This window comes from Stenella coeruleoalba (assembly GCF_951394435.1).
Source record: "Stenella coeruleoalba genome assembly, chromosome: 2".
NCBI classification, from domain to species: Eukaryota; Metazoa; Chordata; class Mammalia; order Artiodactyla; family Delphinidae; genus Stenella; species Stenella coeruleoalba.
Window position 1 is genome coordinate 24,981,733 of NC_137147.1, and position 20,297 is coordinate 25,002,029.

General features: G+C 51.1%; 2 protein-coding genes across 2 annotated transcripts; one reads left to right on the plus strand and one right to left on the minus strand.

Moving 5' to 3' along the window:
• Positions 1–1,061: 1,061 nt before the first annotated feature.
• On the plus strand, positions 1,062–7,527 carry ISM2 (isthmin 2; the record flags this gene model as incomplete). The annotated part of the gene is made up of 5 exons (XM_079913557.1): positions 1,062–1,214; positions 1,579–1,818; positions 2,910–3,261; positions 5,343–5,426; positions 6,730–7,527. 5 exons carry the CDS (start codon positions 1,062–1,064, stop codon positions 7,245–7,247), a joined length of 1,347 nt encoding a protein of 448 aa, XP_079769683.1. The 3' UTR covers positions 7,248–7,527.
• A 4,902-nt stretch (positions 7,528–12,429) lies between these two features.
• AHSA1 (activator of HSP90 ATPase activity 1) lies at positions 12,430–20,280 on the minus strand. The gene is made up of 9 exons (XM_079914193.1): positions 20,074–20,280; positions 18,516–18,706; positions 16,737–16,819; positions 16,218–16,335; positions 15,029–15,117; positions 14,046–14,174; positions 13,484–13,585; positions 12,941–12,992; positions 12,430–12,823 (listed from the first exon to the last, which is right to left on the minus strand). Exons 1-9 carry the CDS (start codon positions 20,151–20,153, stop codon positions 12,651–12,653), a joined length of 1,017 nt encoding a protein of 338 aa, XP_079770319.1. The 5' UTR covers positions 20,154–20,280; the 3' UTR covers positions 12,430–12,650.
• Positions 20,281–20,297: the final 17 nt, after the last annotated feature.

A 20,297-nucleotide genomic window follows, 5' to 3' on the forward strand; every position in this document is an offset into this window, starting at 1 on the left:
CCCAGTGCAGGAGCCTTGGAGCCAGGCCTCTGGGGACCACAGAAGGAGGGGGTCAAAGGGGAGAGACATGAGAAACAAGACTGATTCAGCCCCTGATTTGTGAAGTAGACTCTCAGCGCTCCTGCCTGCAGTGTTGGAGCATGCTGGTTAAGAGTGTGAGCTCTGGCTGGCTGGTTCAAATCCTGCTTCTAACAGTAAATGTCTGTGTGACCTCAGGCAAGTTACTTGCCTTTTCTGTGCCTTAGTTTTCATGATCAAAATGGAGATGACAGCTAGCCCTTACCTCTGAGGGTTGTTGGGAGGATTAAACGAGTGATTTAAGTGTTTAGAATAGTGCCTGCCACAGGGGATGCTGTGGAAGTGTTTGATAAAGAAAATTCTGACAGTCCTTCCAGGTAGGAATTATTATTCTCATTTTGTTGATGGGAAATCATCAAATTGAATGAGCAAGTGAGAAGGAGAGCTGCGATTTGAACCCAAGCTGATCTGACTCTCGAGACCCATGTTTTTCAGCCGTACCACACAGTCCGAGGTATGAGGCGGGAGGTGGGCTCAAGGCTGTGGCCCACAGGTGAGGTCCACAGGCTCCTGGCCCCTGAGGCTCACCAGGCAGCCCTGGACAGGGCTCTTTCTGCCCTGGTATAGAGGCAGAAAGAAGGCTGTAGCCTGGGTGAGGCTGTGGCCTGGGTGAGGCAGGGTCCACAGGCTCCTGGCCCCTGAGGCTCACCAGGCAGCCCTGGACAGGGCTCTTTCTGCCCTGGTGTAGAGACCTGGGCAATGGCTGCAGCCTGGAGGTAGGTGCCGACCCAGTGCTCCACCGTCTGAGCAGGGAAGGCCAGAGCAAGAGTCAGAGACAGCCAGGACTGCTTTCACTTACTATTTGAGCTGCATCAAGGACAGTCCCAGTGTGGACCTCATGGCACTGGCTGGTGGAGGGGATTCACTGGCAGACAGACGGCCACACAAGCAGCCTGGAATAGGAAAAGGGGCCGGGCCCCACGTGAGCAGGCGGAGGAAGGTTGCTATGGTCAGGGATGCCAAGAAGTACAGCCCCCGCACGGATGGCTTGGGAAGGCCAGGTGGCAGGGGAGTGTGCTGAGGGGAAGGGCCTGGGTCTGCTGCCCACGCCCCTGTCGGCCTTCCTGAGCCTTCCTGCCCTGACGTGGGAGGGCCTGGGTGTCTGTTCTCTGACAAGGGCCCTGGGGGATTCTGAGGCAAGTGTCTGCAGACTGCACTTTGGAGCCACTGCCTTGCACATCTCACTTCCCCTCTGGGCCTCAGTTTGTTCATCTGTGAAATGAGCAGGTTGGATTGTGTCTCTTCCACGTGTAGAAACCTGATTTGAACCCTCCTTCTCGTGCCTCGCGCTGGCATCATTTGCCCGAGCGCTTTGTGGACGCCGTCCACCCTCTGAGGTGTTAAAGCAGACACGTTTGGATACACGGTTTCCAGGCAAGTTTGTGACCTGGTCTGCTCCCAGGGCTCCCAAATCTCCCCCTGCTCCCGCCCCCCACCAGCCTTTTCCGGGTTCGCATGGGCGCTGACCTCAGGCACCCCTCCCTCCCATCTCTCCCTCAGGTCTCGGCCTCCCCAGACCCCAGCTCTCCTAGAGAAGAGGAGCCCCCTCTGCTCTCCAGAGCCCACCTCCAGGCAGGGCTGCGCCGACACAGACGCTGGGCTCTCACTGAGCCAGCAGCCCTGACCCTGGACAAGACCTCCTTGCCCGGGACCCTGGAGGACGCTCCCTTGCTGCTGGAGCTGCAGAAGCTGCCGGGATTGGCCAACACAGACTTGAGTGCCCCAAACCCCAATATCCAGGTGAGAGCTACGGGGGGGCCGTGGGCCCAGTGGACACCTGGAGAGAAGCTGGGCTGAAGAGCTCAGCTCTGAAGTCAGGCGTCCCATCCGGTATTGCTTGGAGGGCAGGGGTCCTGTGCAGGTCGGAGAAGGTGACAGCCCCCGCCCTGCCTGTGGAGCAGTGGGTGGTGGCCTGCCCACCAGAGGGGCTTTATGGGAAAGAAAACTAGAGGGGTTGATGGAATTCCAGTTTACATACTCCACCATCAGTCCCGAATCCCTAATGACAATAATTCCTGCATTTTGTGTACCATTTATAGCTTACAAAACACTTTCACCAAAAGAGAAAACAGGTCACAAAAATATAGAACACACAACATTCTAAAGTTGTTTAAAAGTGTGTGTGTGTGTGTGTGTGTGTCTATATATCTAAACTTGGAAGGTTAATCACCAAAATGTTACCTGAGATGGAATATGGGTGATTTCCATTTTCTTCTTTATATTTTGCTTGTTCTTTTCCCCAAATTTTGTTCTGTGACCTCCTATCGTTTTGTAATAGCCCAAAGTGACGTTTTTAAAGTTCACTTTCACATAAATGGTTTCACGTTACTTCTTTCCTGTCCACGATGTAGTGGGCGAGAGCCCTCCCCAGGGCTGTTGTGCGGATCTGCTGTCATTTGGTCTCATTTTCCGGCCCTAGAATGAGGAAATGGAGATTCAGGGCCGTCCGTGGCCCCAGCAGTTGCTCAGCCTGTGGGCTGGTGGAGCCAGAATTCAAACCCAGCTTTTCTTAAATGAATGGGTCTCCACCCTGGCACGTGTTAGGACCACTACGCCTGGCCCTACCTCACACACCAGTTAAATCCGTGTCTGGGGTGGGGTCAGGGGCTCAGGAATCGCCAGAAGATTCTGATGCACAGCCAGGTCTTACACTGTGACCCTCTGTGCCCGGGGAGACCAAGAAGGTGGACCAAAAGAATGGGCTGGTCTGGAGAAAAGGTCGGGCCTCTCCCCCTGCCCCTGCCCCTCCCCCCAGGCTTGTCCTCTCCCCTGCCTCTGGAGTCTGGCTCTGAGCCCTCCCTCACTGGCCAGGTGTGTCTGTACCTCTGCAGGTGACCATCGAAGTGGTGGAGGACCCCCAGGCTGAGGTGGAGATGGACCTGCTGGCTGAGCCTAGCAATCGCTGGTCCCAAGGGGCCCCCAGCTGGCTGCCGGCCAAGGAACTCTTCTGGCCCCTATTCTGGGGCTACCTGGAGGGCGAGGAAGGGAGGCCCGGTCTCAAGGGCAGAGCCGCAGGGGAAGAGGAGGACTACCCTCCAGAGTACCGTGAGAGTGAGGACCAAGAGGACCACGACGAGGAAGACGACGATGACCAAGAGCATGGGTTCAGTGGGGCCGCAGGAGGCTGGGAGCGGGGCTGGCTGTCCCCTGGGGACCGGGCCTTCAAGGAGCCTGATAGCTCCGGTGAGCTCCCCCATCTTGACATCCCCGGCCCTGGGGGTCCTGAGTGGAAATGGGGGTGAGAGCTTCCCGGGCAGGGGCAGCTGGGGAGGCCTGGAGCCTAGGCCTGTGCAGACGCCATCATCAGGCAAGCATTACCCATAGCTTGCAAAGTTTGTTTGTTTGTTTTTCAAACATTTGACCCTCACAACAGCCCTGAGATCCCCTAAGCAGAACAGACATTTGTTAATAATATATATATATTCATATCCGTTTCCAACAAATTAAGAAATATTATAAATCCCACCACTCACAACTGACCTCACCTTCAGATTGTGTGAGTTTGAACCCTGGGTCTGCTGCTTACCAGTGAGTGACCTTGGGCAGGTTAACCTCTCTGGGCCTCAGTTCCTTCTTCTCTAAAATGGACATGGGCACAACCCTGACTACATAGAATTGGGTGTAGAGGGTAGTAAGTGAGTTAGTACTTTTTTTTTTTTAAGATGTTGGGGGTAGGAGTTTATTAATTAATTAATTTATTTTTGCTGTGTTGGGTCTTCGTTTCTGTGCGAGGGCTTTCTCTAGTTGTGCCAAGCGGGGCCACTCTTCATCACGGTGCGCGGGCCTCTCACTATGGTGGCCTCTCTTGTTGCGGAGCACAGGCTCCAGACGCGCAGGCTCAGTAGTTGTGGCTCACGGGCCTAGTTGCTCTGCGGCATGTGGGATCCTCCCAGACCAGGGCTCAAACCCGTGTCCCCTGCATTAGCAGGCAGATTCTCAACCACTGCGCCACCAGGGAAGCCCGTGAGTTAGTACTTTTAAAGTGCCAGTACATAATAAAGTATTGGCTATTACTTTTTTTTTAGAAAGCAACATAACAACGTAGACTATTCAGAAAATATCGCCTAAAGCCTGTCCCCCGCCCCATGACAGGCATTTTTATTTTTGCATATTGCAGTTTCAATTTTCCCTGGGTACAGACATGTTTCACACACAGTTACAGCACTTCTCCCCAGAGCCCTGGTGTCTCATCGTTGGTTCAGACTAAGTCGTAGCAGGCTTTTTCCATTTCACCAAAGTCATGTAAGCTAACAGGCAGAATTTTCATGACTTTCAGCTTTTCTTCCATTGATTTTCCTTAAACACTTGGTACCAGCCTGCTCAGGCCTGCCTGGGAAGCGAGGAGAGAGCTGGGTGTGTGTGTCAGTACTTTGGGGGTTCCACAGAGAGCCCTGGGTCTCAGGCCCATGCAGCCAAAGGCCTGTGGGTACTGTCATGGTGCATTTTGGGTCCCTCAGACCAGGACGTGGGGAGCAGGGACATTCTTTAATACCCCCAGTGCCAGGGAAGTATTGTCACTCTTGGTTTTGACTGGCACAAAAACTGTAGCTCAGAGATGTCGGGGGACTTGCCCAAGGTCCCCTCAGCAGTGGTCAGGTGGCCTCCAGGTGGCTTTACCTCTTCGTTGCTGTGTGGGCACAGAGTGGGTGGCTGGGAGTTGTGACACCTCCTGCATTTGCCCGGGTGTTCACTGCACAGGGGTACCCAGATGAGCAGACTAGTGGGGCTGAAATTCAGCCCATGCTCCGTCCGCTAGGGGCGTCCTGGCCCGGGGTGGATCCTCCCAAGGAAGGGGTGCCTTCTGCTAATTCGCAGCAAGGCACCCCGTGGGCTCTGCTCCCTCACCCCTGGCTCCCTGCCTTGACGCAGACTCAGCTTCAAGAGGAATGGAGCCCCTGGTCTCCCTGCAGTGGGAGCTGCGGCAGCGGCAGCCGGCAGAGGACTCGGCCCTGTGGCTACACCTGCACTGCCACTGAGTCCCATGCCTGCGACCTGCCCCCCGTCCTGGTGAGATGAGCCGCAGCTCCTGCAGACGGAGCGGCTTACACGCTGGACTTGGTCCCCTGGGAATGTGGGCGTGTAAGCCTTGTATAGGGTGGGCTTGGGAGAGGGGAGGCAGGAAGCTCACACACACGGTGGTCCTGCCCCGTGCCAGGCCTGTCCCAGATGCCGCGGGCACCGAGAGCCTAGTGAGGGCTGGGCTCCCATCGGGAGCACAGAGGTGCCCTGCGGCACCACCAGCCTGGCCTCCTCTCTTCCCAAAGGCGCTGAGGACAAGGACCCCTTGGGCTTCCCCAGTGAGGGGTGGCGGCCCCTGGCCCACAATTCTACGGACAAGCTCAGCCCAGGTCAGTGGGGGGCTAGGCCCTGCCCCTGGGGGTTTGGGGGAAACCTCTCTCGGGAGGGTGGAGCCTCACCGCGCGGGCAGGAATCTTGCCTCCATCCACTGAGGCAGAGGGTACATCTTCCAGGTGGAAGGTTAGCCCCCCCAGCAAGGGGACCGTAACATTTCCAAACCCCCTAGCCAGGCCCATTGGCCTTTCCCAGCCTGACATTCCTGCTGGGAAGAAGGTCTTGAGGGGAGCCCAGAGCTTGGAGACCATCTAGTGGGGTGTACGCTCCCTGGCAGTAGGATAGGCTGGGGACATTCTGGCTTCCACTCCCTGGTCACTCTTGGAGGCTCCTGGCAGGCTCTGTCTGGGGAGCAGTTGCCCTCAAAAACAGGTCAGGGTCCAGAGCTCCAGGACTGCCCCTTCCGGCAGCTTGGAGCGGGCCGCGCTTTCCCCAGCACACTCCACATCTGTGTCTCTTGCACCCCACAAGGAGGCAGGCAGCTGCCCACAGCCCCCTTGCAGATGGGTCCTATGCTCAACGCCACAGAAGCTCACTGAGCCGGGAGGGTGCACCCGGCCCTGTGTGGGGCAGGGGATTCCCAGAAGGCCAAGCCCAGTCCCTGCCCTCAAGGGGCTCAGGTCTTCGGTGGAAAGACACACACAACCAACTTAGGTACAGCACTGCCAAGTGGGCCCAAGGGTCTGCAGCAAAGAGGGAGGAGCAGTTTGTTCTGGGTGGCCAGGGTCAGAGGCCACATTTTCCAAGAGGCCACATTTTCCAAGGTAGGGAGAGGGGTGGAGGGCAGCATAGACAGAGGGGTCACAGGGGGCCCAGAAAGACAGAGTGAGCCTAAGAAAGGCAAAGTTAAGAACAAGAATGGGCCAGTGGTGAAAACAGTGAACATTTTCTGACCAAGAGGCTAAAACTGCTGTCCCTGCCCCCACCCACCCCAGCTCATTCCCCACGATCCCAGGATCTTTCCCGCCATCCAGCATCTAAAGGGACAAGGCCTAGCTCCGCAGAGGGGCTGTAGGCCCCTCCTCCAGCCCCTTGGCCGATGTCCATTCGGCTACGGCCTGTTGCTTCAGCTTGCCTGGGTGGTGTGTGGTTGCCCTTATCTGTTAACAGCGGTGGCCACGTCAGACTGCCCCCCGCTCTGGTGTGGGTCCTTCCCCTCCTGCCCCTACGGCCCTACCAAGGCACAGCTTTGCACCAGCTGGGGCCTAGGCCTTCCCCCTCCGTGCATTGGCCCTTGACCAGTACCCCCCACCCCAGGGGCTGACCGGTCCCCTTCCCACACTCCCCTGCCCTCTGCAGATGTGGACAGCTGCGAGAAGTGGCTGAACTGCAAGAGTGACTTCCTAGCCAAGTACCTGAGCCAGGTGCTGCGGGACCTGCCCAGCTGCCCGTGTGCATACCCGCTGGAGGCCGTGTCCAGCGCCGTGAGCCTGCAGGACGAGCACCAGGGCCGCAGCTTCCGGTGGAGGGACGCCAGCGGCCCACGCGAGCGCCTGGACGTGTACCAGCCCACGGCCCGCTTCTGCCTGCGCTCTCTGCTGTCCGGGGAGAGCAGCACGCTGGCCGCCCAGCACTGCTGCTACGACGCGGGCAGCCGGCTGCTGACCCGAGGCAAGGGCGCCGGCGCGCCCGACCTCGTCAGCACCGACTTCTCGCCCGAGCTGCACTTCAAGGTGGACACGCTGCCCTGGATCCTGTGTAAGGGGGACTGGAGCCGCTACCACGCCGTGCGGCCCCCGAACAATGGCCGGGCCTGCACGGACAACCCCCCCGAGGAGGAATACCTGGCGCAGTTGCAGGAGGCCAAGGAGTTCTAATGAGGGCTGCTGTGCTGGAGAACTTTCCTCACGGGCCGCTCACCCTGCCTGGCCCAGACCTGGTGAGGCCAGTCTGGTGCCTCGAGCCCTCTGCCTTTGAACCTGAGGCGGGGAGGTCAGCACCCCAGGTGTTGGTGTGGGGTTGGGGAAAAGGTTGAAGAGTGTATAAGGCCCAGGGTGAAAGGAGGGAGCTCAGCTCCCAAGGCCCCCGGGGCTGCCCCGAGATGCGTAGCTGTGGCGGCCTTACCTCTTGCCCGCTGGGAGGCGCTGTCGCAGCCTGGACACCCATTATCCTCCCTCTCCCTCTGTGCTCAGGTGTGTGCCCGGCTCTCCACACACCCTGATTCCCGGGACCTGCAGTGAGTCACTTAGAGCCCCAGCCGTGAGGGCCAGTCTCGTCATCCCGGCCCGCGGGCCAGCAGCCAACCAGCCCTGGGCCAGCAGCCCTCCTTAGCGCTGAGCGGTCGCACGTGGCCCACTTGCCCACCCCCTCAGCCCCGAGCGGCCTTTTATTGGACACCACTTCAGTCTAGGGCTGAAGGCCATCAGTGGGACCGTAAGTGGATAGACAGGCCGTGGCAGCCAAGACAAGGCAGGATCCAGGTGCAGAACGGATCAGTGAATGCTGGTCCCTTTCTTTGTCCAGCTCACCTCTGTTCTGTCCAGTTGTAGGAATGTGTGGGGCTGGGAGATCACAGCGCCCTGAATGAGCACAGTGGCCAGGCTTGGGGTGGGTTCAGAACCAGCCCAGAAGGATGAGTCATGTGCAGGGTGAGCTGATAAATCAGCTCTCCCGGGGGGGTGGCAGGGGGACAGCCCCAATTTGTAGCATTTGGGCAATTTCTGTGGTGTAAACGTTCCCACTGTGGCCCACTTCAGGCTCCCAAGGTGATGTCGCTGAACACGCTGAGCTCAGAGTTGGGAAGAGATGCCTATGATCAGCTCTCCCAGCACACCTCGTGCCTCTTCCCTGCCTCCCCTCAGCCCTCATCTCCCCCTTCCCTCTGCAACCACACCTTCTTGCCTTCTGCGGGGTTGAAATGCTGATATCCCAACTGTCTCTGTTCATGAAAGCCTCCAAAAGTAGGGACTTCAGTCCTAGCCCCTAGGCAGCTGCCCTGAAACTCTCTGGGAACCTCAGCAATAAAGCACTTTATTTTCAAATTCTGTCTGATGAAGAATTTGGAGCCCCAGCAGAGCAGAGGGGTGTAGGGAGCCCTTGCTTACAGTCCAAGCCAAGCTCCCCTGGACTGCGTTTGTGATTACCTAACCCTGCTGGGCAGGCAGAGCTCCGGGGTGCAGAGTTTAGTTTAGACTAAACATCAGTTAGGTAATCTTTACTTGGTCATCTTTACTCAAACTCGTAAAGGGTTACCTAGGAGGCAGGGAAGAGCTAGCAGGACCTTAGGGGCACATTCACTCCAAGTCCTTTGGTCAGATAGATCAATTGCATTTACGCCAGAGGAAGTGACCCCACTTCCCCAAGCAACTTGCTGCAAGGGGATCCAATGCAGAGTTGTCCCAAGAATTACACCTATGAGAGACCCCTACCTTAGTTGGTACCCTTACCACACACTCCACTGTCACTTCTGGCATTTGGGGAAGTCACATCAGGAAGCAGAATGAGACAAGGTGTGTTCAGAGCCACTACCTGGAGAAACTCAGAAAGCCAGATATTTCCAATTACATCACACCTAGAGGGAGGTTTATTAGTTTGGTCCGGGATCACCGTCTAACAGCACTCTGGTGCAACTAGAATATCACAGGGTCAGAGAGGCCAGGATCTCGGGTCACTAGGTGGGAGCCAAGTTCCCTTCCCTGTCTCTTGTCTGGGGAGTTCAATACGATTAGCACAGGAATGTTTCAATTATGTTTTAGCCGAAACTTAAAAAAAATAAATAACAAGATAGAGATATCCCAGAGTCTGTTTTCACAGACTAATTCCCCTCCTTCCTAATATAATTTACCTTGACACTTAAACACACTGTCTAAATTTAATCTATGCCTAATGCTTTGTCTATTACCCAGACTGAACTTAACCAGCCCCATTTTTAATCCAAGTGACATGCTAAATTGCTACCACGTCAGGCCACAGGTGAGAGAAACTAAAGAAAAGGGGGCTGAAAAGGAGCCTTGAAGGGGCTGGGGCGTTGATCAGCTATAAAATGGTGTTTATTCAAACTGTACAAAGGAGAAAGAGATGCTGTGCAGGTGGCTGCCGGCTTAGGGAACACCTGTGTGTGAGCAGAAAGAATCACAGAGGGGTCACTGACCCTGTTAAAGGGAGGATTTCAGGAGCCGCTGGTGTCAGAGCCAGGAGAGGCCCATGAAATCAGAGAGGACCCTCCCCCGCTCTGGTCCAGTGTAGGCCGTCCTGGCTCACCTGGCTGTTCTTCCCATCCCGGACACCAGGAGCCATCCGTGGCTACGCATCCAGCACGAACACCACAGCTGTTTCTAACTTAGCTGCTCCAGCCACCTGGATGTTTGTTTTTGCCCCATTTTTCCTCCTCTGGGTTACCTCGTAAAAGGTTCTAGGCTAGGCAAGACTGGTCACGTTGAGAGCTTCCCCGGTGCTGCAGTGGTTAAGAATCCGCCTGCCAATGCAGGGGACATGGGTTCAAGCCCTGGTCCGGGAAGATCCCACATGCCGTGGAGCAGCTAAGCCCGTGTGCCACAACTACTGAGCCTGCACTCTAGAGCCCACAAGCCACAACTACTGAGCCCGTGTGCCACAACTACTGAAGCCTGTGCACCTGGAGCCTGTGCTCTGCAACAAGGCACCGCAATGAGAAGCCCACACACCGCAACGAAGAGTAGCCCCTACTCGTCGCAACTAGAGAAAGCCGGCACGCAGCAATGAAGACCCAACGCAGCCAAAAATAAATTAAAAAAAAAAAAAAAGACTGGTCACATTGAATTCTTACTAGGGTTTAAAACAACCAACAGTACAAACCTGCCAGATCCTGCTGGCCTCCCTCGTCTCTTGGAAGACAGGATGTTTCAGATCCTTTGTCTCGTTCACAAAAGGGACCCAGATGTGCTTCTTTGGCTCCTCTATTACAATTAGATTTTCTTAACCTGTTGAAGTGCTTCTCAAAATCACCCCTGGTATCAATATCACCTGGGATATTAAAATGTAAGCTCACAGGCCACACCTCACACCCACTAAGAGTATCTAGGGGTGGAGCCCACTTTCCTGCATTTAACAGGTTCCCCTCAGGAGGTTCTTAGTTGAGGAGAACCCTTGGCCTAGGATTTGCAATTTGGCCAATTAACCAGATTTTCAGAAGATCAATTCCTGCTCAAGGGAAAATGTGTGGGCTTGGGAGCCCAGAAGTCAGCAGGTAACATGCCACCGGGGGCCAGAGCTCCTACATCCATCTCTAATGCTCTTATAGGTACCTATTATACTACCCATTTTACAGATGAGGAAATTTGCCCAATTTGTTAGGAAGTGACACATTTACAATTCAAACCCAAGTCCAAAGTTCTGTTTTTAGCTCTGTCATTCTGCTTTTTAGGCTCCGATGGCTAACCAAAATGTTATCGGTGAAATGGAAGTGGTGAAAATTGGAACAGCCATCAGTCCTGGGGATATGAATGTTACCGAGCTGTCATATAACAGGAACTTTGCCTGGTGCTTTGGTTATTACTAAGACACTTGTAAACTTCACTTCAGATTTTTCCTAGGTATTCTGGAATTGGTAACTCTCCCGCCAGGTGTGAAAGGGGTCCTTTTTTGTCACTGGTCTCTGTGTTAAGAGGGGTCCTTGATTTGCTGTTTTTGTTGATTTTGGCCACGCCGTGCAGCACGCCGGATCTTAGTTCCCTGACCAGGGATAGAACCCATGCCCCCTGCATTGGGAGCACGGAGTCTTAACCACTGGACTGCCAGGGAAGTCCCAAGGGGTCCTTGATTTGATTCAAGCTAGAGCACAGGTAGTTTATCAAAAAGTATCTGTTCGAAGCCCCAGGAAGCAGATATAATGCTGAACTAGATGCAAATTAGTTCAGCCCAGCACTTGTTGATTAATTCAAGCCGAAGGAGGATATTGGGGGTCTAAATTAGCCGGATCAGTACTGATTTCCTACTTTAATTACATTTTGGCCAAGTCATGTTGGTTGGATTAGCCTGCAGACCTCACTGCCACCTAATAAAACAGGCAAGGACAGATGAAGGAAATAGCTGTAACTGCAGGAGGTAGTGTCTGGATTAGAGGGTGCTGACTCACACTGAGGTCACCAGGGCAGGGCTTGTCGAGGAAAATGACCCTCCCTGTGAAGGTACAGTTTACCTCTTCCTGCAACGTGGCAATCTGGACCCCACTGGAACCCCTTCGTCAGTGCTCAGTAAACTTGCTTAATGGAACCAGGTATTTAAAAATATATTCGTTTCTTCCTCTTTCTGGGAGTAACAACAGGCCTGGAATTTCCTATTCCAGGAAGGATGCCTAACATGCTAGAAATGCAGCTGCTTCTTTTCAGGGATGAACGCGACGAGGCAGTAGACAGTGGTTTGGACTTGAGCACTGGCTCTGCCGTTATGGTCCTTGTTCCAAATTCCAACTCTGCTAAATTATCTGTTGTAGGGTCTGGGATATGCGTTAAGAAATCCAAGGACTAGGTTCTTGTAAAACAGAAATAATGCTAGTATCTGTTTCATAGGGGCTAAATTATGGGGGCTAAATAAGCTACTGTAAGGGAACTGCTTAGTACAGTGTCTGGTACATAGTAACCGCTCAATAAACAGAAGCTCAGTGAGCAGAAACCCAAAGCCCACAGTTCCCCTTGGTCACAGGGTGGGGAATCTCTTTCTACGCCTCAAACCAGCACCTGGTTGATCACCTCTTCTTGGAAGACGATAAGAGGCCATGCAGAGTGGGAAGCCCAGGATGCCACCTGGACCAGCGATAAAGTTTCTTGGTACCGTTCACCCCAGGGAAACTCCACCCCACATTTCCCTCAGTGAGGGGAAGAGACCCGTTTTGCTAGTCTGCAGTATGAAAGGACATGAGCTCAGGAATGCCTGCTGGTGAGAAGTAGGCTCTTTTCAGGCCTCTTAATTACATACACTTATGCAGAACGGAGATAAAACCCCTCCGTTGCTTTTTTTTGTTCAAAACCTTCAAGGGAACTCTTAATACCAGCCACCCCGTCAACACAGGTTCCAGACATGCACGATTTTTAAATTACGTTTATTTAGCGTATGTACACATAAAAGAGAAATCACCCTCTGTTCCCACCCAGCAGAAAACATGCACAAACCCAAGGTATACATGAAGGGAAGGGGCCCCGGCCCCAAGTTAGTGGTTGGGATGGTGCAATCCTGTAAGTCACAAGCCCCAGTCAGGAGAGGGCTGGACTGAAGTGTTCGGCGGGCTGTACCCTCTGCTGCTATTCCTAAAATAAGCGTGCGCCGTAGCCAAAGGTCTGTTTGATGCCCTCAAAGTAGTACCGCTGCCAGCCCTGCCGTGTCCTCTCCTCCTCAGGGGCAGGGATGCCTCGGCCTTCCATACACAGCTCAGTCTCTCCATTCTTGTCAATGAAGGTCAAGGTGATGGTGGCAAAGTGCCCTGGGGAAAGGCAAAGGGGAAGGAGGTTTCAGATCCAGGGTTTCCATGTGGGTCTGAGGCTAAGGGGAAAAGAAAAAGTTCTGGGGGCAATGGCAATAAATACATATGCTTACTTACCTTCTGGCCAAGATTTAAACCTCCACTTCATCACAATATGTTTCTCAGGGATCTAAAATAATCAAAGAGGTCAGCCTATACTATAGACTGCAACGTATCCAATCCTAGCAAGTATCACCCATCTGCCTTTCATACGGAGCCCACCATCTGCAGCTGTACTACTGATGAGGACAAAGTGGACCAGAGTTGGTAGCTCCTGCACTGACATCAGCCACAGCCTCTCCTCTTACTCCTAAGTTGGGTCCAGTCACCTGTGCCCACGTGAAATCTCAGTGCCACAAACGGAAAGCCGTAAGCCACCAATGTATCTAACCTCTCTTCCATGTTTGATTTTTCCAGGAAGAAGCAATTTTACCCCACTAAAGAAAAATTTATATGAAAGCAAGAGAATTCAATTGTAGCATTCTTTTGAAAAACAAAATGAGGTTTTACTAACCAAAGAGATTACAGCCTTAAATTTTATCTACAGAGCTGAAAAAGAAAAGGAGGAAATGTTATTCTTCTGACCAGACAAAAGCTATATCCTGGCAAGCACGTACTCACCAGATCAGTGAATTCTCCAGAGACATTGCCATCTACCAGGTGAAACTTGCCACCTTTGTCTGCTTCTAACATTGCAGGAGCATGGGTAAAGGCCTGAACAAGCTGCAGAGCAAAAGGAGGTAAGAAGATGCATGGCTCTCAGTGGGACCCAGGAGAAATGCCAGCTGACACCTGTATGCCTCAGCTCTCACTTCCAAAGACACTACTCTGCCCAAGAACCAGGTTTAGGCTCTTTTCTGTTCCACTAGAGACCAGGCTTCGACTCAAGTAACTCTTTCTGAACCTAGGATGCCATTACTTCGAATCCATTTACTTTTCTAACAAGAATGATTCCAGTGGTTCCCACTTACATGACCCAAAACTAGCATAAAAGAGAAAAAAGAAGACGAATCCACTTTGATGAGTGGGTTGAACAAAAGAGTTTTCCCTTTGCCTCTGAGTGTACAAGGAAAGCTTCACGGTTCCACTCAGCACTTCCTCCGCACAATGCGGGGATGTGCCCACAACTCCAGTCACTCGGGACGGCAGATGCCAGGAGCTGGAAGGACAAGACTATACTTACCTCCTGAGTGGTAAAAACTCTATAGAGCTCCTCTGGTGATGTCAGGAAGGTTTCTCTAAGGGTGATCTTACAAGTGGGGATTTTGACACCAACAGGTCTTGCCTGGGTTTTTGAAGGAGCAGACTTAGCCTGTGGAAGTGGCAGTGAAATTGTCAGTTTAGAGTAATGGTGAAACCTCAATTAACAGGTCTTCAGGGATAGCCCTGCTATTCATTCTCACAAACTTTTTCACCTCCAAGGCTAATTATTCCAGAGAGTTAGAGGAAATTTATGTGCATGGGCACTTCAGTCAGAAGGAGAACTTTCCCAGAAAATCCTCAGTGCCACTCTAGGTGAAAGAAGAGTGACACTCATTTAAAAGCCCACTGCTGCAGGGCACACCAAATCATAAGGTACTTCTGAAGAGCCCCACGTGATTCTCAAGCAGAATTTCTATGCTTAAATAGCTGGAAGCAGCACCCCCAGAATATCCTTCAGTGTGCTGACAAGAGGGCAACAGGGCTGAAAACCAAGTGCTGAACCCAAACCACACAAGTTCCATCTCCAGAAAAAATATTTGCTCACCCTGCAAATGCAGCGAAATCGATCAGTCTCCTGTTAGGTGTAGTGATCTAAGTAACCCCTGATACCTTGATGACACCTTTAGTATCAAAGTATGAAATGTAGACATAATACTTAAGATGCATATAGGTGAAGACCACCCTGCGTTCATAACCTCCTCACTGGGGTTAAACGCAACAGTCGGACTCTGAAGTCCCTGATGGCTTCCATTTGCTCTAAGGGGTCTGTTATAAATGAATAAACACCAGGTTAAAGATGGGGAGACAGACAACTACACTCTGTGGACTCTCTACAAAGCACCAGCTCTGGGTCAGAGGTTAGGGTGGGAGAGAAAGAGCTGATATAGAGACTTATGAAGGAGGCAGTGCCTTAACTCCCTTTCCAGACAGCCTCCCGCCCCAGCACATGGGGACACCGGTTACCTTGTGCTCCTCAGTTTTCAGTGCTGGCTGCCCGGCTGGGTCTACTGACTCTCCATTCATTGTAGGCAAGATCATACCCTGCGTGAACTCTGAAAAGATAAAATCCCAGCTCTTGGAAGTTATTTCTTAGTAGCTGAGACTCAGGGTTTCATTGTAGTTTGACAAACATGGCCATCTTAACTCAGATGGAGGTCACGACAAGGGAGGGAAGAGTAATCCACTTTAGCGTCTTTAACTTTGATCTATGCCAGACAGGTATCTGAGTGTATGCTACAGAACACAGTATGTTCACTGGGATTATTTTAAACCCGACTCAATTAGAAGCATCACGACTTGTTAAGCATACGTGAGGTCTACTGTGGATGGCAGCCAATGAGCGCAGTGGCACTTCCAAAGACTTCAAGAGTGTGCCAAGATCCCCACAGCTGCAATTTAGTCCCCTTTCTCCACTCTGCCTTGCCTCTGTAGGACAGCCGCAACCAGTTATGGCATCAGAGCACTGGTTCCCACCAAAGAAGGTTTCCACCTCTATACCGGTTCCCTCTGATGATCATCTGTACTCCGACGCCAAGATCAGAACACACTGGCAGAACTAGAATTCTAGGGGACAGCTGAGCTGACTACTATTCACATAACCCTCTGAATGTCCCTGGAGAATGTGCATCAAAAATGGTGCAGGACACTATGCTCACGTGGTGAGTCTGGGGCTGCCAACTCTTTAGATCAGCAAGTCTAACAGAAATACAATCTCAACCTCAAATGTAATATTAAATTTTCTAGTAGCCGCACTAAAGCGTTACAACAAACAGGTGAAATTAATTTTAACGATATACTTAACCTAATATATCCTAACTACCATTTCAATATGTTATCAGTATCAAAAAATTATTGAGACATTTTACTTTTCTTTTAAATACTAAGTCTTCAAAATCCATAGCGTTTTTTGTACTCGCAGCACATCTCAATTTGGACTAGCCACCTTTCAAGTGCTCAACAGCCGACACATTAGACAACATGTCTCTAGATCTTTCCCTTACTTAAGGTTTATAGACTGATTTTTAGATGAAATAAGCCTCCTCCCCCCAAATTTTTATCCATTTGCCAAAGAAAGACCTGTCAAGCCCCTTAATTAGCATCTGACTGGTGGAAAACTATCTTCTCAAGGCACTCGCAAGTACTCAAGGGATACCTGTTTTGAGGGTGCTGATGTAAATTCCCATTGCTTCTCTTAGAAGTTTCACCCCTTCTTCCTTCATTAAGCCCACGAGATTTGTGTCAGGCTCATCCTTGGCAAGGCTCACACTAATCTGAGTGAAAGACCAGAAGTAGGTGGTAAATAACTTGAGAGGCACCCACATTGTGGAATGTCAGTGCTGAGCAATCAGATAACTGCTAACATTTCCAAAGGAAATGAGGGTTGAGGTTTTTGTACAATCCCCATGAGTGCTGCTTCTCGAGGTCTCTCTGCCAAGACAAAGGTGGCTAATGTTAGAACCCACACTACTCACTAAAGCAAAGTAATTAAATAAGCACAAGCTGCTCTGGGAGCTCCCGTTGGCACCAAAGACCCAGAGAATCATCTGCAGACTGGGGTTCTGAATGCTGGGGCCAAGCCTGGCCTGTCATGTTGAATGACAGGTCATTTTTCTCATCTGAGAATAAGAGGATGTGGAAGACTCAGACAGATGAGGAAACAGAAAGCACAAACCTCCACTTCATCCACGCTATTTTCATCAGACAAATTGGGGATCTCCACATGGCCCTTGTACTGCACCCCAGACTTAGAGGTACCTGTCAAAAGTAATGCAATGTTATCAGTCTCCTTCTCTTCTCTCCTCCTCTTCTGCTCTGGAGTGCTAACTACTATTCTGCTTACGCTTCTTTTGGACAACTGAACTGACCTTCTTTATTCTGAGAGAATGCCATGCCGGATGCAGCCACTGCCCCCCCCCCGAAATGTCCTTCCCCATCAGATTTCTTGAGGCTGTGCTATTACAGTGTGGGACCAAGAATCATGTGAATTTGGCACCAGCATGAACTCTGCTAAGGAGGACTTGGTTCATAGTCAATACAGACAGCTCTGCTAGAACGCTTGTCTGGAAAATACAAATTTGTTCCAATACTATTGATATATTAAGGGACGATTTGATCATAACATGAATTTCATGTTTGCTTATATGTGATTTCATCCTTGAGAAACACTAGGTGAACCCAAAGAAACCCAAACCCAGCTGAATGGAGCTGTATAGGAATACGCGAAATACACATCTCAAACATCTGTCTGCCAGTGACTTCAGTTCACAGTGTGTTAGGAGCCACGCCATCCACCAATGGTGTTATAACGCTCCTTCTCTTTTCAGGTGACTCCCCTTCCACCACCTCACAAAAACCCACATGCCCCAAGGCTTCTGACGCCCACTTTCACAAGCAAACTTCAGGTCTTTGTCAAGGTAAAGCATCATATTTATCATGTTATTTATGTATTTCTTATGATTTAACATGTGTAAACTGTGCCATCAATTTTTACATTCCTAAATTTAAAGAAAATCACTGATAAAACTTTTGGGTATAGTGTCACGTCCCTAACCCCATCTTCCCTACAAGCCCTGTGGTTTTTGTTGAGAGACTCTGCATAGTGTGGTGATTTTTAGAAACATATGTGTCACGTTATAGCAGAACTAACTGTATTTCAAAGTTAACTCACACAACACTTATTTATCTTTACTTCTCTAGGCCTCAGTTTCTCAATCTATAAAAAGGAGACTGGGCAAGATGATACCTAAGGTTCCTTCCAGACTGCTGTGCTTTAGTAGTTTAAAAAACAAAAAAAGACGATAAATACATTTCCCCTCTTTATTAGCATTCACTTGAGAAATGTTTATTGAAACAAAAATTTATTTCATGCTTTGCCCCATACCATGTACCCTTTTAACTTTACTGTCTTTTAAAATTCAGCCTCCCAACAGTCAGGACCATCTAACCATGGGCCCAATTCTATGTTAATATCTTCACAAAAGGGACATTAAGCTAGAGAATAAAACTGACCCAAGTTATAATCACATGCAAGCTTCATTACCACAGCACTCTGAACTGTTAGGGTCACACTGGAGAGAGTTAAAAAAAATTTTAAAAAAGAAAGAAAACCAAAAAACTCCCCCTCCCCACTTTAAAATCATCCAAGAGGCAGAAATAGCTAGTCTGAGAAATGTCACATTGTATGTCCCAACACAGACCAGGTCCAAAGATTCAGCAGCTCAGCTGCTTCATCACTGGGGACTTGTGAGACTCTGAGAGAGGAAACCCATTAATAGTGTCCCACAGTGGCAGAAGAATTTCAGCATCCAATACTGTTTTCAATAGGACTCCAAAACAGCATTATCTCCCTTGAAAAAAGTTCATAACCTCTCAAAAACTGTTCTCCCCGGCTCCTGAACAGGTCAATCAAAACGCGGTTAACCTCTGTCCTGAAAGCCAAGCATAGACTTACCTGTCCAGTTTAGTTTGATGCTCCACTCATAAAAGAAGATAAGTTTGCCTTTGCGATTGTTAATAGATGCCTCTCCATCAAGCTTATTCACTTCTGTCACCTCGCACTTGCCTTCCTCATTTTGCACACGCACTGCCAGGAACAGTGTTTTCAGCTTATCTGTGGACCAATTCGAAGCATCTCTCTCTGTCCTGCAAAACAGAAACAAAGCTATGGACCAGCAGCCAAATGAAGGATACAACTGCTCGCTTTATGCAAGAGCATCCAAGGCTAAAGGAGGCTGGAAAAGAACACAAAACCCTCAGCCCCACTCCAGCATGTCCACAAACGTGTTACTCCTTATTGACAGTATGGGACTCCTAAAAGGAAGACCAGGAGTCCCATATGTCAATAAGGACAACTGCTGTAATAGAGTGGTTTCAAACTAAATGGAAAATTCTGCTTTCCTTTCTCAGCATGATGGTGCTGGGGTCAGCATTAGACGCTTTAACGTGGCGCCCCCGTCTGACCAAGTGGAAAACTGTGCACATCTTGCTGAAGTCAGGAGCACACAACGGGGCCAACAGAATGCAGTATTGAGCTAAAAGGTCCAGTAACGAATAAACCAATAATCTTGATCTCATTAGCACAGTGTTTTGACCTGTCAAATTCAGGCTATGCTATAAAGGCTCTACACATTCTATGCCCTCTAAATGGCCATGAAAACAATGTAAGTCCAGCACTTCAAAACAAACAAAAATTAAGTCAAACACTGTGTTAAGAGGAAAGGAGGCAGGCTGAGATATAGAGAAGAAAAACTATCTACCTCCCCATTTTCTAACTAGTAGAGAAAACAACAGTAAAAAGAGCTGCAACAAAGTAAAAATACAGTAAAGACAGTATGAACAAAGTTCACTGGACTCAAAAGATAAGACATTACTTGTAGAGGATTTCATGAAGGACAGCAGACTTTTAAGAGTGGTTGGGTTATAAACCATGATTGCCCGGCAACCAGGGGCAGTCCCTGGAGCTACAATACAACTAACTTAATAGTTCCGGGTAACAGGCCACGGCGCCTTCAGGATCACTGGGCTCTGGGCACCGGCAGAACACGTTCTAAACCTTAGCCTTCTGGAGTGAGGCAGCAGTCCCCTATGACTGACTTTTAATTCCACCCGTAAGCCGGAAAATAGGAATTCCAACCCTCCCGAGACTAACACTGCAGTCTCCCAACACAATCCACGGCGGTTTGGGTCTCACTGACTCCTGCGGCCACGAGTGGGAAGCATCTCCCCGCTCAGGCTGAATGCAGCAGCCAAGGGGTTCTGTTCTCATATCTGAAACCCCTCGTCTGGGGCGCAGCCCTCCATGTCGTCCCCCCGCCTCCCCCGCCAATGAAACGGAGGCCGGAGGGTGGAAGGACCTGGGACTACGGACCCCTGTTAACAGGAAGGACCCACACCCATCTCCGGGCAGGAAAGGCTGCCTCGGCCCCAGCTTTGTCCCGGCCGAGGTTCCAGGAACCCTGCAACCCTGGCCCGGCCGGAGCGCTCCCGCGGCCTGGCCCGCTGGCCCTCACCAGTGCCAGTTGTTGACGTTGGTGGCGTCCGCCCGCTCCTCCACGATCCAGCGTGGGTCGCCCTCACCCCACTTGGCCATCGGCTCTCCGGTCGCGCCGCCACCAGCTCCCGAGCAGCCACAGCCACAGCCTCAGGACCGCGCGGACCCAGCCGCCCGGCAGCGCCTGGAAACTACTAGAAGCGGCCGCAGAACCTCCTGGCTTGCTTTTCCCTCCACCTCCCC